Below are 16509 nucleotides of genomic sequence, written 5' to 3' on the forward strand. Positions count from 1 at the left end.
TGAAAGAAGGTTGGAGGAATAAACAGTGCACAGGGTATGTTTATAAATCTATTTTGTACTGAAGATGGATGCATATCATACACATCTGTCAAAATCAATATAATGTGCAATAGAAACAATCTATCAGAATGTAAATTATAGGGCTCTATCACATTCTAGTATTTTCAGGTTAGTGGAAACAGTGGTGGGGGGAGTAGTTGTAGGGACTTTTCATAATTTCTGCTCAGTTTTTTAAAAACATTTAAAGTGATATAAAATGTAGTTACTAACTTTTAAGGAGGTAGCTGTTCAAGAAATCCCTATCTCTGTATCAAAACTTTGAATGTCTCTCATTTCCTCTTAGGATTCATCAAGCCCTTCACAAATTAAACCTGACCCTTTGTGTTTGCTTTGTGTTTGCACTATAGCCACATTTGATATGACTTGCTCTTCTAAATTCAGTTCACTGAGACTATAACTTCTTAGTTCTCTCCTAAGCTACTTTCTCCACAGTGCAAATCAGATTTTATTGTAATTTATCATAACTGAATCTTTTTTGATTAGGCTTTTTACCACACTAAAATAAATACTTCACAGCTGGCAGAGTACTGACTGTAAGCAGGATATATCTGCATATACTAAATAATTGCAATTTAAAATCATGGCCATGATGCTTTCATTCCATTAAGCAATGGAATCTGAAAGCACTGTAAGTCTGTGCTTTTTTTCTTTACCTTCAGACTGTCTAGCATAATTCATATATATGTTAATTTACACTAGATACATAACTACCACGTGCAAAGATGACCTTACAACATTGTATTAGTATTGAAACACAAAATCCTGAGATAATTGTGAATTGTTTAAAAATATATAATATTTCTTAAACTGTATACTTTTGGAGGAGAAGAAATTACAAGTCAAAGAAAAATTACTATGTTAACAAGTAAAGCAGCTAATCTTTCTTTTACCTGAGTGGAGTTAGATAGTTGTTTTCTCCATGGCTCTTCTGTACTGCTGGTCAGGTTTGTGCAGTTATGAGGTAGAGTGAATGTGTTTTGCTGCAGATAAGGCACATTTCCATTATTTCCACTTCGTGTTAAGTAATTATTGCCTACCAAATTAGTGTCTGTACACCCTAGTGGTTTTGAGATGCCAGAAAGAATATAGCGTGCAGAAAAAGGTCCACTGGACAAAAGATTTTCAAAACAAGCAGAGTGCACTTCAGGCTGAGAGACACTAGGTACTCTGGGTAGAGCAGAATGTGGTTGCTGGCTAGAGAGAGAGTTTGTAGGCAGTGATGAATCAGCTATTGGCCCATTAGGAATTCCAGTAGTTTGTCCTGTTTGTCTCATCTTCAAAAACAAAAAAGAAAACCTGCTTGTGTGACTTTGAAACTGTGTTATCAATACATCCCTAACTTTATCATAACATTTAATCTCTCGAGGTTAAAAAATGTACATTTTAGAAATGAAATGCTATGTTTATATAGGTAAAGCAAAGTCTTTTTCAGTATATAGTTTAAAAAAGCCTTTGCCTATTAAGGGTATGCAGGCAAAAGAAAGCAATTGAAAACAGTGAGTAAGTCATTTACAGGCTTTATTTCTCATCATGAAGTAAGGGATTTCAGATGGCCATTACAATTATGCCAAATCCTTTAAAATAATCCTGAAAACTTCTCCACTTTAGTATATTTTCTTTAATTGTAAAGTAATAAAAAGTAAGCCTATAGAACACACCTGAAATATGCACAAAACATAAAATATATTTCCTGTTGTCTTCAAAATTAATTTATAGCTATTAAAAAAAAAATTGAACTGTCCACCAGTGGTATTTAAAGCTCAGATATATAAATTCTAATGACTACACATAAAAAGTAGACATAAGCATTAACAAATTCTGTAGTGGTATTGTAGTCAAGAAAAATACTTAACATAAATGATAAACATTTATAATGAAAATGGGATACATACTTGTTGCATTAAGACAAACTGACTTTCCAACTGTTGCAGCATCAGTTTTTGTGTCGGATTTAAATTATCTCTATCTGTGCGTAGGTGTTCCAAGTACTAGAAAAATTTAAAAATACACAAAGGTAAATCAAAGAAATTAAGTAAGTCACTAGCAAGCAACCTGTAACTTAAAAGTCTACAAACCAAGCAATTTTGTGTTGTGACATACAGTGATTTCTAACCAAATGTAACCAATACCAAAATGAAGTCCTTACAAACAGCTAAGAAAGATTTTTAAAAATAAGAATTCACTTGATGAAAATAATTTTTGTGTTTTCAATTAAATACATTATGTGGAAAGGAAATTATAATTCAAAGTGAAAGCTATTTAACTATAAAATGTGTCATAACAAAAATGCTTAAGGGCAGCCTTATTTATAACAGGCAGAAATTATGTAAAAGTCTAACAACAGAAGTCTAGTTAAACAACATGAGGCTTCCAAAAAAATTTAAAATGTAGCATCATGTAGCCATAAAGAACAAAGCAGCCATAAAATACATGAAAATATCTCAAAGATAGATCTTTAAAGAAGGTGAGCAGGGAGAAAAGATACAGCAGTCAACAAGCTATATTAGTATAAGGGATAAAAAGAAAACTGAGATCAGCACATCTTCTTGTACATGTATATCTATATCTAGAAACAAAAGGAAAAAAAAACACAAAGAAACCACTAATACTGAATATTTGTTAGAAAGAGAAATTAAGTAGCTGGAGACAGGAACTTCAAGGACCCTTTAAAACCTGTACACCCCTATCTCCTAATAATTTTTAAATTTCAAAAATATGAATATATTACTTCTTTTTAAAAAAGTAGAAAACAAAAATGTATTATGATCTCTATACCTTTGGAAATGTAGGCTCATTACACTTATATACATGTTAACTTCATTTATTGCCATTCAATTTTAAGAAATAATACCCAACAAAAGCTTAAAGCTTACTACTTCCACTATGTTAAAACATGTGATTAAAAACTGTCGAAAGAGTATTTCATACCTGTAATTTCTGTGGTGTCAAACACCATGAATCAACTTGTTCCTCTACTGAAGTATATGATACAGTTTGACCATATGACAGTTCTTAGAACTATTCTCAGGAAAATTTATTTTAAATTAAAAATATTTGATTAAATTCATACACCAATAGTTACAACTCATGAGATACTAAATGATTAGCAATTGGAATATTTACAGATAAACAAAGCTTATGTTTTCAAATCATTAAAAAAATCAATGCATAACCCATTTGGAAAATTATACATCTGAAAAGTCATTTATTCTTAAACTCTTTCTTAAAAGGTATGTTCATCTGAACCATGACTCAAAGATCTAACAGACTGTCCATTACATTCAACACTCTATTTTAGTGTCCATACAAAGTGGTGGTAAAAATGTATGTTAAAATTCAGAAAAGCGGTGAAATGAATAAAATGCCTCATGAACATAAAGCTATCCCTACTTCCTATACTTAAATGATGCTACAATTTCAGGATACAAAATACTGCTTATAACAGCTTAAAAAAAAAACCCCTTTTCACTCTTGAGGAACAAATAGTTTAAAATGTAAGACAGGCACAACTTCAGAAGACTTAGAATTTCATTTCTAATTGAAATCTTCCATTTCTCTGAAAAATTTATATATACCTTTGCTGGACCAGATATTCTTTTCCTCTTGGCAGGACTGGACAGGTCATCTACTTGACTATAGGTAATCATATGTACTGGCAAGGGCTGTTGTGAAATTGATGTTTCACTGAGGCCTAATACAGGTTCAGTATTTGGATGATGAGCTTTGTAAGCCTAAGGATCACAGAGGTAAAAAAAAAAGGTTCTATATATTCTTAATTCATGCCTTCAAATGATAAAACCTTATGAACTGGTTACTTTCCAAAACTAGACATCATGTAGACATCATGGATTCTAATTGAAAATCAAAGTCAAGTATTTCATCAATGGAGAATGTGTACCTTATTTTTAAAAACTTACTTTTTAAAAAATTAAATGAAACACTGTATGAAAGTCCCTTAAGAAATCCCTTTTGAAATCATAAAACTAAACAAAAGTTTTAAACTACCCCAAGAATCTTCCCGTATCAGAGGAAGTTTTATTTTGATCTAAAAATCCCTTAGTAGTAAAATTGAAAGGATTTTTTTTTTTTTAAAAGCCAATTCTGCACGTAGTAATTTAGATCTGATCACTACAGATTGGACAGAACCCTTAAAGCTGGGCACCTACAGAAGATAACCCAACTTCTCACCTGCTGTGCTGTGTTCATGGCACCCTGCCTGGAGGTAAGCTCTGCGGGTATTGGTAGGCTCCATGCCTCCTCAATACTAGGAAGCAATTTAGTTTTATTCTGTAGACTACCTTGTGGAAGGTTACACAACTGAGCCTAGGAAAAATTATGTAAAAAGTAAATTTAACACAGGACTACTTGAGTAAGATCAAGTAAAGATCCACTAAAACTTCCTCAATTTATAGGTATTTTTTTAAAGAAAGCAGGTTATTAATCTGGGGTTTCAGATATATGCTAAAGAGGATAACTAAAACATACTTTCAAGAATAGGAAAAAAGCTAAGTTCTGTTTTTCAGAATTCTGTCGGACACCTTCTTGTGAAATTTCATGCAAGAGTGAAAAACAATGTCTGTGTTCTTTTCTCTAAAATGTTATAACTTAAAAATGTTGATAGCACATAAAATCATGCAAATTAACATGAATCAGAAAAAGTAAAGATGCAAAAGACATTTTCAATATAGTAGTATCTTAAAGTGAAAAGTAGTATCATCATAAATATCAAAACTATGGAAATAAATTATTGACATCAAAACAAAATTAGACAAACTTTCCAGCCACCCTCCTCTGCCAGGTATTTATGGAAATGTCTTTAAAATATGCTACTTCAAGAATTTACCTGTAAAACTTTAATTCTTCCTGTAAGCATGGAGGTATTACTGCAACTTTTGCTTCTAGTTGCATTTAAGTAGCATTTAATGGCATCCTGAGGTTGGTTACAGGATTCATAGAGAGTGCCTAGGTCCATCCATGCTGCTGCATGTCCATGGTCCAATTGTACAGCACAAATATAGGCCTGCAATGCATCCATAGGCTGATTTTGCTGCTGATAGAGCACACTGGAAAGAGAAATAAAGTTTACTAAAACTGTGTATAACATTAATACATACATATAGATGAAGTTCAATAAACATGTATATCAATTAAAGCATTATAAACTTAACACACACAAGCCTTACCCTATTGAACACCAGGTATCTGCACTTGCTTCTGATTTATCAATAGACTGCCTATAAGATATAAAGGCATCCTGAACTTTTCCAATACTTGAATAGCACCTGAAAGAGTCAAGGAACAAAGCAGATATATAGTTTAAATGTATTTATGTTTCCACAAATGCTTAAATAACTATATTAGCTTGACAAAATTATGTATATGGAAAGGGAAAATACTTGTTAATCAAGATATGTGCTTAGACATAGTGATTTTAATGTACATTTTAACGGCTACTAAATTAACTTTCTGTCTTATGACTGCTAGCAAATGTTATATAATGTATTCTTTTCAAACCATTATAGCCAGAATTTGTTCACTGCTAGAAGAAACTTAAATACAGAGCTCTTTTATATGTACTTTAAACTCAAGCTTCTTACATTCCAAGAATATAAGGGCTAAGTAACAAAGAGAAATTAAATGTTGATAATGACCTCAGGGGCACATCCAAATTTTCCATTCTGAACTTAAAGATGCCAATGGCAAACATTTCTTAGTTCATGAAAAACAAAACTGAGATATATTTAATGTTAAAATACACACAAAAAAAGGGTACAAATAAGCCTAAAGAATGGCTAATTTGTGGGCTGACAAACACTGAAAGGCCAGTAAAAAAGACAGAGACAGCAATTACAAAGAATGCATACAACCTTGGAGTCTTGAGGCAGAATTAAAAAGGGAACAATAAGGCAAACAGGGATAGACATTAGAGACTGTGTGAATATTGACAGAAAAATTTTTTTAACAAAAGAGTATTTTGATGATCAGACAAATGCTGTATGTATCTCCTGGCTTACTTAATGTTAAGAGAACTGAAGCACAAACTAAAGCTGGGTTTTAGCTCTTTCTGCTACATTAATTATTATGTTACCTTGAGAAAACTTCCTTGAATTCATGTCCCCTACTTGCAACATGAAAGGATAAAATAAGTTTTTCCTTTTGACCCAAGATAAAAATCTGTAGCATAATGTCATTTACATTGTGAAGACTGTATAAAGGCTGTCTGATCATTCCTAATTTTTTAAGTTTTCTCCATGTGGCAGACTCTAACATTTTCATTACCAGTGTTACTACTGTATTCCACCATCCCTATCTCAATTTAACAGACACATCCCAATCAAAACAGCAATAATATGAAATAAAGCCTTGGACACAGAGGTAACACACGGTTCCTGAAATACTAGGATCATCAAATACTAGGATCATCAAATCTCTATAAATTATACAGACATTGAGATCCTCATGCAGAGCTACAGTAAGTTTTTTTCATCTAACTAACTATGGTTGCCCTGGGTCTTTGCTGCTGCCTATGGTCCCTCTCTAGTTGTGGTATCCAGGTAGCTCCAGGGTGAGTGAGCTCACTAGTTGCAGTGTATAGGCTTAGTTTAGCTGCTCCACAGCATGTGAGATCATCCCAGATCAAGGATCAAAACCATGTCCCCTGTACTGGCAAGCAGATTCCTACTGGAGCACCAGGAAGTCCTTCAATAGGCTTTAAAATATCATTTTTCAGAAATGTGATTCTCTTTTCTATTCGTAAAGTCAATTAATTAGAAGCAACATATCAAAAGGCAGCAGGGAAAAGAAAATTATGGGAAAAAACTAACATTAAAAATAAATGTTATATACACCCGTGACAGATTCATGTCAATATATGGCAAAACCAACATAATACTGTAAAGGTATTAGCCTCCAATTAAAATAAATATATATTAAAAAATAAAGATAAATAAATAAATAAAATAAATGCTGTCTAGTAGGGACTTCCCTGGTGGTTCGATGGCTAACAATACCTTGTGCTGTCGATGCAGGGGGCCTAGGTTTAGCCCCTCATCAGGGAAATAGATCCCACGTGCTACAACTAAAACCCTGGACAGCCAAATAAATAAATATTCTTTAAAAAATAAAAAAATGCTGTAAAAAATGATCATCTTTGGTCCAAAAGAAATATCATGTAATTGAGAAATCTAGACTGTGGTCCATACTGGTAGAAAAAATATCAAAAAACAGAACATATATTGTTGTTTTAAATTCAGATAACCTCAATTAAGCCCTTTCCCAAGTGCATCCTTACTAAAATGAAGATTTTAAACATATTTCATTACAAGTATTGTACATGGCTGGGATTAAACAGAAACAACAAAAGGATCCCTTATACTAAAGAGTCACATACAACATAAATGACATTATGCTACTGATTTTTATCTTGGGTCAAAAGGAAAAAAATATCCTGGGTCATATTCTTATAAAAATCTAAATTAGCAGGAGTGCTAATAAAAAACCTAATATTAGGTGTCACACATCCCTCTTTCTAAAGATAAACCTCTTTTAAAATCACCCATTAAGATAAATATTGTACAAAGGTAAAAATTATATTAGCTCCAAAAGCAAGAACTACTTAGTTCACTTATTTCATTTACTAAATGCTTGACTGATAACAACAAATGGAAATGGAAGATAAGAAAGATTCAGCTTATCCCGCAGGATCTTTAGCAGAGGAGAAAACACTAAGTTGAGAAGGAACTCAAACTAGACTCTTGACAAGCCTAGGGGAGATTAGAAAAACTCTATACTGAAAAGTAGCTAACTTTGATTATTATATAAAATTAATCAAAAATGAAATTTTTTAAAAAGGAGTTATTTTAATAATAATCTCAAATATAAGTATACTTCCTTTTTAAAAGAAAAAGTCACTAAAAGCTAACATTAACACAAAACCTAAATGTGAATTAGACTTTACATAAATAAACAAACTCAATGTCAATAAGAAAGGGGCAAAATTTACAGTCAAACCAAGTAAGACAATTAAAGTTAAATTTATAACATTGAAAAAAGGTAACTGACTTATCTAATCCAGTCCATTCATTAATCAGTGGAAAATTCCAACCTCAAATGGTTTAGACTTTTCAATATGCCATACATGATCATCAGATAGAATAAAAATGAATTCTCTGTTAAATACATTTTAAAAATGATAAAAATGATAGAGGGAACACAATTTAAACACTGAACAGAAAAACAATACCCTAATTAACATGTGACAAAATTCTTTAAAACTCTTTGAAAACTAGTAATAATTCAAGTCACAAGACAATGTAAAATGAATTCTAATAAGTAGAATAAGAATTTCTAAGTAAAAGCACCTAATTCAGAATGATCTGAAATGATCAAATTTACCTCCCCAAAATCTTTGTTACAATGTTTTTAAAATAAAATGCCACTAAGGGTATTACAGATTAACATTAACATTTTAGATTACAAACCATCTCTAGACAGCACAACCCAAGAGTATGGTCTCACCTGCCAAGGAAATACCAAGACTGGCCAGAATTAGGATCTGCCTCCAATGACTTTTGGAGATACTGAATAGCACAGCTTTCCTTGGTGGCTTGGTCTCCTAATAGATCCACATTATGATGCATCCATCCTATAATTAATCAAGTGGAAGCCATTTACCCATGATTCAATCACTCTTCTAGCCTCAAGAAAATCATGAAGCACACAAATACCCTTCTTGTATATTTATTTACTTATCTTGAATCAAACTTTCCTAAATTTTGAACTATCAAAGGTAGCTACAAGAAAATCCACTTTACTAAAAGGGATACAATCAACAGAGGGAAACTTAAAACATCTAGGGTATTACATAGAAGTCACAGACAGATACTCCTTTTCTGAATTTAATTTGAAAAATAAAATTTTGACTTATAAACCAAAAAGTATAAAGAGGATTAATTTACTTATTCTTTAAAGGTTGAAATATTTTGAAAACAATCTAGTAAGTCCATGTTAATCTCTGAGGAATAAATGAAACTAAAAATATTCGAAGATACACTATTAAAAGAAAACACCTTACCAAAGATCCTACACTCTACTTACATTAATTATTTTCAAAGAATTCTAAACATATGATCAAAAACAAAAACAAAGCATTTCCAAAGCTATATGAATATGTAAATTAAAAATTGGTTCCAAAACAGATAAAAGCCAATACAGCATTTGAATAATGAAGAAGTAGAAGAGTTATAGCAGCAAAGACAATGGAAAGATTGGACCATGAAAAAAAATGTTAAACAGTTAAGACAAATGGAAATTATAGTGCTTCATCTGTCCGTCAATTGATGTTATAAAATTACCTTTGCAAAAGTGTAACCTAGGCAAAAGTATAACCTAGGGAAAAGTATGACTAATTGCTTTTGACATTATAGGCAAAATACTGCCATTTCAAAAATACATTATCACAAGTTCATTAAAATTTAGAAACTATCTGCTCAAAACCAAATACTGAAACAAATAAATAAAATATTCTTTAATTTTTAGGTGACACAGTTTCATTAACTCGTATAATAAAATGCCCTATGAAAACAAGCTCACAGCACTTAACTACCATTTGAATTCTTTTAACTCATTTAACTTCACAGAATGCTTATAATAAGCACATGGGAATGTTCAAACCTCTTCTAGACACCGATAACTAAAGAAGAATGTTGAGAACTTAAAAGGAGTGGACTGGACCACTGAATCTAAATTATGAGATATGAAATTAGGAATATGCTAGGTGGATTAGGAAGATTTCCTGGAGGAAGTGGCAAACCACTCCAGAATTCTGCCTGGGAAATCCTATGGACAGAGAAGTCTGGCAGGCTACTACTACAATCTATGGGGTCACTGAGTCAGACACAACTGAATGATTAAAACAAGCAAATAAGAAATAAATACATTAACACCTGATCAAAAAAAAAGAGAGAAGTACATTTATTATAGGAATATTTATAATACACAATACTCACTTAAAATACAATCTCAAAATAATAAACATTACAATTAATTCTAAAATACAGGAGTTTAGTGAAGTTATTTTTAAGCAGAAGAATTAAAACTGTTTCTACCCACTCCCACCAAAATTTTAATAATAATGCATTATGTAATAAAAAGTAACTTTTATGTACCTAACTGTTGTAAAACAGTTGCTTTTACTTGTGCAGGTAGGTTTTCTGTCTGTAAAAGCTGTTCATAAGCTTCCTTCGCAGAATGATACATTCTCTAAAGAGCAGAAGATATTCAGAAAAAAAGATACATCATTACTGCAACAAAAAAAAGGAAACATAAGATACAGAAAACAAACTAGTGGTTACTACTTGTGAGAGGGAATGGAGGAGAGGCAAGACAGATGAATTAAAGCCATTAGGAGGGACAAACTATTATGTATAAAACAGGTAACCACAAGGATGTATTGTACACACAGGGAATTTAGTTGATATTTTACAGTAAATTACAAATGCAATGAAATCTTTAAAAATTGGAATATCTATGTTGCATATACTGTATATATAACATCAATTATACTTCACCTAAAAAAGCCTTTAAACATAAAATTAATGCTTCAAGTAATAAACTGGAATAAACACTTATATATATGCTATATACATCCTAAAATTTAGCAGTATATGATTCAAACAATAAAGATATTTTTAAAGTTTCCATTATGAAAATAAAGAGTTCTAATTCATTAACTGAACATTTAACTGTGCACCACCAACTTTCAAAATAACAGCTAGTTAAAACTACACTACAATCTAATATGGAATCAGTAAAATATGGCAATTATAACATTTGCTGTTTCCCACAACTTACAGAAAAATAAAAAAATTCACCTTTAGACATTATTTAATAACATTCACAAAGCTGTAGAACTATCCTACAAGCAGATGGATAATTAACCTGGAAAGACTTTCAAAGATGTGCACATTTTATTAAGGAAATACAAGAAGTGCTACTACTATCCTTTACAAAGTCTAAAAGGAAAAGTAGTTAATCTAATTTGCATTTTAAAATATGCTGCTTTAACAGAAAATATCCCTGGAAAATATTTATAAACAATGAAGGATTCAAGACGTAAGTTCCCATAGGTATGATAAACAATACTCATATTGAAGGTACAAGAAAATTTACAAATGAGACCACTGCCCACAGTTCTCCTTCAAAAATTATTGTAAGAGGAAAACTTTTCATAGCCAACATGATGTTTAACTCAACCCTTCCAAAACAACAGAAAATGATAATTTAAAAAATCCAAAGTATGGTGTCCTTAAAACATACATGAAAAAGCCCGAAAGACGTTTTTAAAGTATTAAAAAAAGAAAAAAAGAAAAAGATGGTGAAGTCATTTCAAAGACATATTTTATTAAATAATGTTTCTATTTTTCAAGTATTTATTTATTTGGCTGCGCCAGGTATTAGTTGTGGCACAAGGGATCTTTGTTGCATCATACTAGATCTTTTGCTGTCCACAGGAGTCACGAGTTGTGGCGCAAGGACTTGGTTGCTCCATGGCATGTTCCCTTAGGGACCTTCAGCCTCCTGTTCCCTGACCAAAGAGAACTGTTGTCCCTTGCATTGCAAGGTGGATTCTTAATCAATGGACCATCAAGGAAGTCCCAAGGACACCGTATTAAGTAAATAGGACAATTGAAATAAATGTATAAATTGGGGCTAAAAACAATTTTTACTCTAACCAAATGAGACAAGGAAAGAAGGAAATATAAAAGAACATCCTACACTTTTTATCTCTCATATACACACATACACATAAGAATGCCATAGTTTTAACACAGACAGCAGACCAACATTCAGAAGGCAGCCCATTAGCAAGGATACATAGTTGCCAAGCATAAACATATAGTTAATAAATTAAGCTTAATAAATTAAACTTGTTAATTTTAACAAGCAAAAATAAGTTGCACCAAGCTGACAACAATCAGAGAAGGACACTAGAAGGATCATTTATGTTGCCCTTGGGGAGTGTGTAATTATTGCAGAACATAAAAGCATTAATACACAGCAGGAAAAGCAATGTATACTTCTTATGGAAATAGTAGTATAATATAGTATGTAAGAATTGTTGTTACCAATGCAATACAAACATATACACCTGTAGTAGATCTTTCACTCACAAATATCACAAACACTGGTTTTTTTTATTCTGAAACTTAATAAACTTAACAGTTGGTGGTGGTGGTTTCATCACTAAGTCGTGTCTGATCTCTTGCAACCCCAAGGGGTGTAGCTTGCCATGCTCCTCTGTTCATGAGTATTCTCCAGGCATGAATACTGGAGGGTTGCCATTTCCCTCTCCAAATAACCTTAATAGGACATTCATCTTTTACTTCAAGAAAAGTCATTTAATTCATCAGTGTTTAATTTTTTAAAAAGTTCCATTCTTGCAGTAATAGTTTTATTTGATGTTACTGTTACACATGGAAACATTCACCTATGCCAACTGAAAAACAGAAACAACTTTTAGAAAGACTTTAGTGAGTGCCTGAATAAGGTTTTTGATGTAATTTTGAATTATTAAGTAATAGGTAGAAGAAAGTTTAACAAACAACTATGATGCTAACTACACATGGCACTGATTCCACAATATATACTAATTATGTTGTATACCTTAAACTAGTACAATGTTATATGCCAATTATACATAAATAATACAGGAGAAAAAATCAACTGTATTTTGATATATTAACAGAGAATAATTAAAAAGGTAAATTAAGGTAACAAGTCAACTTACTGCACCACTAAGAAGAAAATAAACTTAAAATTTGCCAAATATGTAGAAGACTTCGTTTTCTTTATCCATTCATCTGTTATGATTTTTTTCACATATCAGCTATTGTTAGTAGTGCTGCAATGAACATAGGAACACTAATATCTCTTTGAAATCTTGAATTCAAAGTTGTTCTGAATAAACACTCCTAAGTCTGAATACTGGATCCTATGATACTTTTTTAAAAAATATTGGATTCTATGATACTATTTTTAATTTTTGAGGCCTCTTCATACTGTTTTTCTGCACCTGCTGTACCATTACGCCTTCCCACCAATAGTATGGGAAGTAATTTCATATCCTTAACAATACTTGCTTTCTTATGTTTTTTGATAACAGCATGTAGATTATGTTGTCTAAAGTATAAACATTTTAAAAGACATAATGCACTTTTGCTGCTGCTGCTGACTCTGTGCGACCCCATAGATGGCAGTCCACCAGGTTCCCCCGTCCCTGGGATTCTCCAGTCAAGAACACTGGAGTGGGCTGCCACTTCCTTCTCCAGCGCATGAAAGTGAAAAGTGAAAGTGAAGTCGCTCAGTCGTGTCCCTATTAATACATGATAATTTAGGGTAAACATAACCTTCATACGCAATGGGAAACCAAAAAACCCATGCAACTTGCTTTGGTGCAATACTTGCTTGTTTGCACTGGTCTGAAATTGAAACTACAATATTTCTAAGGTGTTTCTGTGTTAAGATAACAACACTTCCTGAAGCAACTTAAGGATTCAATAAAATCCCTATTAAAACCCTGCTGTACACTGTTTATAACAGCCAGGACATGGAAGCAACCCAGATACCCATCAGCAGATGAATGGATAAGAAAGCTGCGGTACATATACACTACAGAATATTACTCAGCCATTAAAAAGAATTCATTTGAATCAGTTCTAATGAGATGGATGAAACTGGAGCCCATTATACAGAGCGAAGCAAGCCAGAAATATAAAGACAAATACAGTATACTAACACATATATATGGAATTTTAAAAGATGGTAAGGATAACCCAATATGCAAAACAGAAAAAGAGACACAGATGTACAGAACAGACTTTTGGACTCTGTGGGAAAAGGCGAGGGTGGGATGTTTAGACAGAACAGCATCGAAACATGTATATTATCAAGGATGAAACAGATTGCCAGCCCAGGTTGGATGAATGAGATAAGTGCTCAGGGCTGGTGCACTGGGAAGACCCAGAGGGATGGGATGGGATGGGGAGGGAGGTGGGAGGGGGGATCAGGATGGGGAACACATGTAAATCCACGGCTGATTCATGTCAATGTATGGCAAAAACCACTACAATTATTATAATTAGCCTCCAACTCATAAAAATAAATGGAAAAAAAAAAACCCTACTGTAATTTGCAGAAATTTAAAGAATCATCCTAAAGTTCATATGGAGGGAATTTCAAAAGGCCTCAAACAATTAGGAAAGTAAAAATGAACAAAAATATAATAATTTAATACATCTTAGATTAAAAGCTATAGTTTTCTTCATCATAGACTATGTTTTTATTTTTTCATTTATCATTACAAAATTTCAGAAATAACTCAAACATTTTCTCACAAATAACAGAAACAAAATGTGGCATACATATATTAATATAATACATATAATTAACATAATACTTAGCAAGCATCACTACGAACAAAGGTAGTGGAGGTGATGAATTCCAGTTGAGCTATTTCAAATCCTGAAAGATGATGCTGTGAAAGTGTTGCACTCAATATGCCAGTAAATTTGGAAAACTCATCAGTGGCCACAGAACTGGAAAGGGTCAGTTTTCATTCCAATCCCAAAGAAAGGCAACGCCAAAGAATGCTCAAACTACCGCACAATTGCACTCATCTCACACGCTAATGAAGAAATGCTTAAAATTCTCCAAGAAGGCTTCAGCAATACGTGAACCATGAACTTACAGACGTTCAAGCTGGTTTTAGAAAACACAGAGGAACTAGAGATCAAATTGCCAACATCCGATGGATCATCAAAAAAGCAAGAGAGTTCCAAAAAAACATCTATTTCTGCTTTACTGACTATGACAGAGCATTTGACTATGTGGATCACAATAAACTGTGGAAAACTCTGAAAGAGATGGGAATACCAGACCACCTGACCTGTTTCTTGAGAAACCTGTATGCAGGTCAGGAAGCAAGAGTTAGAACTGGACATGGAACAACAGACTGGTTCCAAATAGGAAAAGGAGTAAGGCAAGGCTGTGTACTGTCACCCTGCTTATTCACTTATATGCAGAGTACATCATGCAAAATCCCAGTGCTGGATTTCGCTGGACTGGAGGAAGCACAAGCTGGAATCAGGGCTGCCGGGAGAAATATCATTAAGCTCAGATATGCAGATGACACCACCCTCGTGGCAGAAAGTGAAGAAGATCTAACAGTCTCTTGACAAAAGTGAAAGAGGAGAGTGAAAAAGTTGGCTTAAAGCTCAACATTCAGAAAACTAAGATCATGGCATCCGGTCCCATCACTTCATGGGAAATAGATGGGGAAACCATGGAAACAGTGGCTGACTTTATTTTTCTGGGCTCCAAAATCACTGCAGATGGTGACTGCAGCCATGAAATTAAAAGACACTTACTCCTTCGAAGAAAAGTTATGACCAACCTAGACAGCATATTGAAAAGCAGAGACATTACTTTGCCAGTGCCTGACTGGAAGGAGGGTAATGTCAAAAGATGCTTACTCCTTGAAAGGAAAGTTATGACCAACCTAGATTGCATATTAAAAAGCAGAGAGATCACTTTGCCAACAAAGGTCTGTCTAGTCAAGGCTATGGTTTTTCCAGTGGTCATGTATGGATGTGAGAGTTGGACTGTGAAGAAAGCTGAGCACCGAAAAATTGAAGCTTTTGAACTGTGGTGTTGGAGAAGACTCTTGAGAGTCCCTTGGACTGCAAGGAGATCCAAGCAGTCCATCCTAAAGGAGATCAGTCCTAGGTGTTCATTGGAAGGACTGATGCTGAAGCTGAAACTCCCATACTTTGGTCACCTCATGCCAAAAGCTGACTCACTGGAAAAGACATTGATGCTGGGTAAGATTGAGGGCAGGAGGAGAAGGGGATGACAAAGGATGAGATGGCTGAATGGCATCACTGACTCAATGGACATGGGTTTGGAGTTGTTGATGGACAGGGAGGCCTGGCATGCTGCGGTTCATGGGGTCACAAAGAGGTGGACATGACTGAGCAAGTGCACTGAACATAACACTTATTTCTGGTATCTACAGGAATTAGTTCCAAGGCTGTTTCTGGATGGCCAAGTCCCTGATATAAAATGGAGCTATTATTTGCATATAACCTATGCACATCCTTCTACTTGTTTTATTCATCTCTAAATTACTCATAATACATAATACCTATTTCAATGCTCAAAAATAGTACCACGAGTGTAACAAGTTCAAGTTTGCTTTTTTCAGACTTTCATGAATTTTTCTAATGTATTTTTGATCTGAGGTTGGCTGAATACAAATATGCAGAACACACAAACACTGAGGACTGACTGCACAAACAGGACAAGGTTAGTCAGCTTTAAAATAAAACTGATACATGTTACAACATGGAAGAACCTAGATGATACTATGCTAAGTGAAATAAGTAAGACAAA

The 16509-nt window shown here is 33.3% G+C and overlaps 1 protein-coding gene across 11 annotated transcripts in view; it reads right to left on the bottom strand.

Moving 5' to 3' along the window:
• The window catches only part of LOC133052239 (lysine-specific demethylase 6A-like), a 169166-nt gene that overhangs the window by 52730 nt on the left and 99927 nt on the right, over positions 1-16509 (bottom strand). For 8 of the 11 annotated variants that reach the window (XM_061137019.1, XM_061137018.1, XM_061137024.1 and 5 more), the window contains 8 exons: positions 10227-10320; positions 8578-8704; positions 5244-5342; positions 4904-5123; positions 4249-4383; positions 3636-3791; positions 1953-2048; positions 951-1334 (listed from right to left, as the gene is read on the bottom strand). In XM_061137019.1, coding sequence (XP_060993002.1) covers positions 951-1334; positions 1953-2048; positions 3636-3791; positions 4249-4383; positions 4904-5123; positions 5244-5342; positions 8578-8704; positions 10227-10320 — 1311 coding nt within the window. The remainder of the gene's footprint in view (positions 1-950; positions 1335-1952; positions 2049-3635; positions 3792-4248; positions 4384-4903; positions 5124-5243; positions 5343-8577; positions 8705-10226; positions 10321-16509) is intronic. The other 3 variants (XM_061137021.1, XM_061137020.1, XM_061137023.1) reach the window with 3 other exon arrangements.

This window comes from Dama dama, chromosome X, assembly GCF_033118175.1.
Source record: "Dama dama isolate Ldn47 chromosome X, ASM3311817v1, whole genome shotgun sequence".
Lineage (NCBI taxonomy): Eukaryota > Metazoa > Chordata > Mammalia > Artiodactyla > Cervidae > Dama > Dama dama.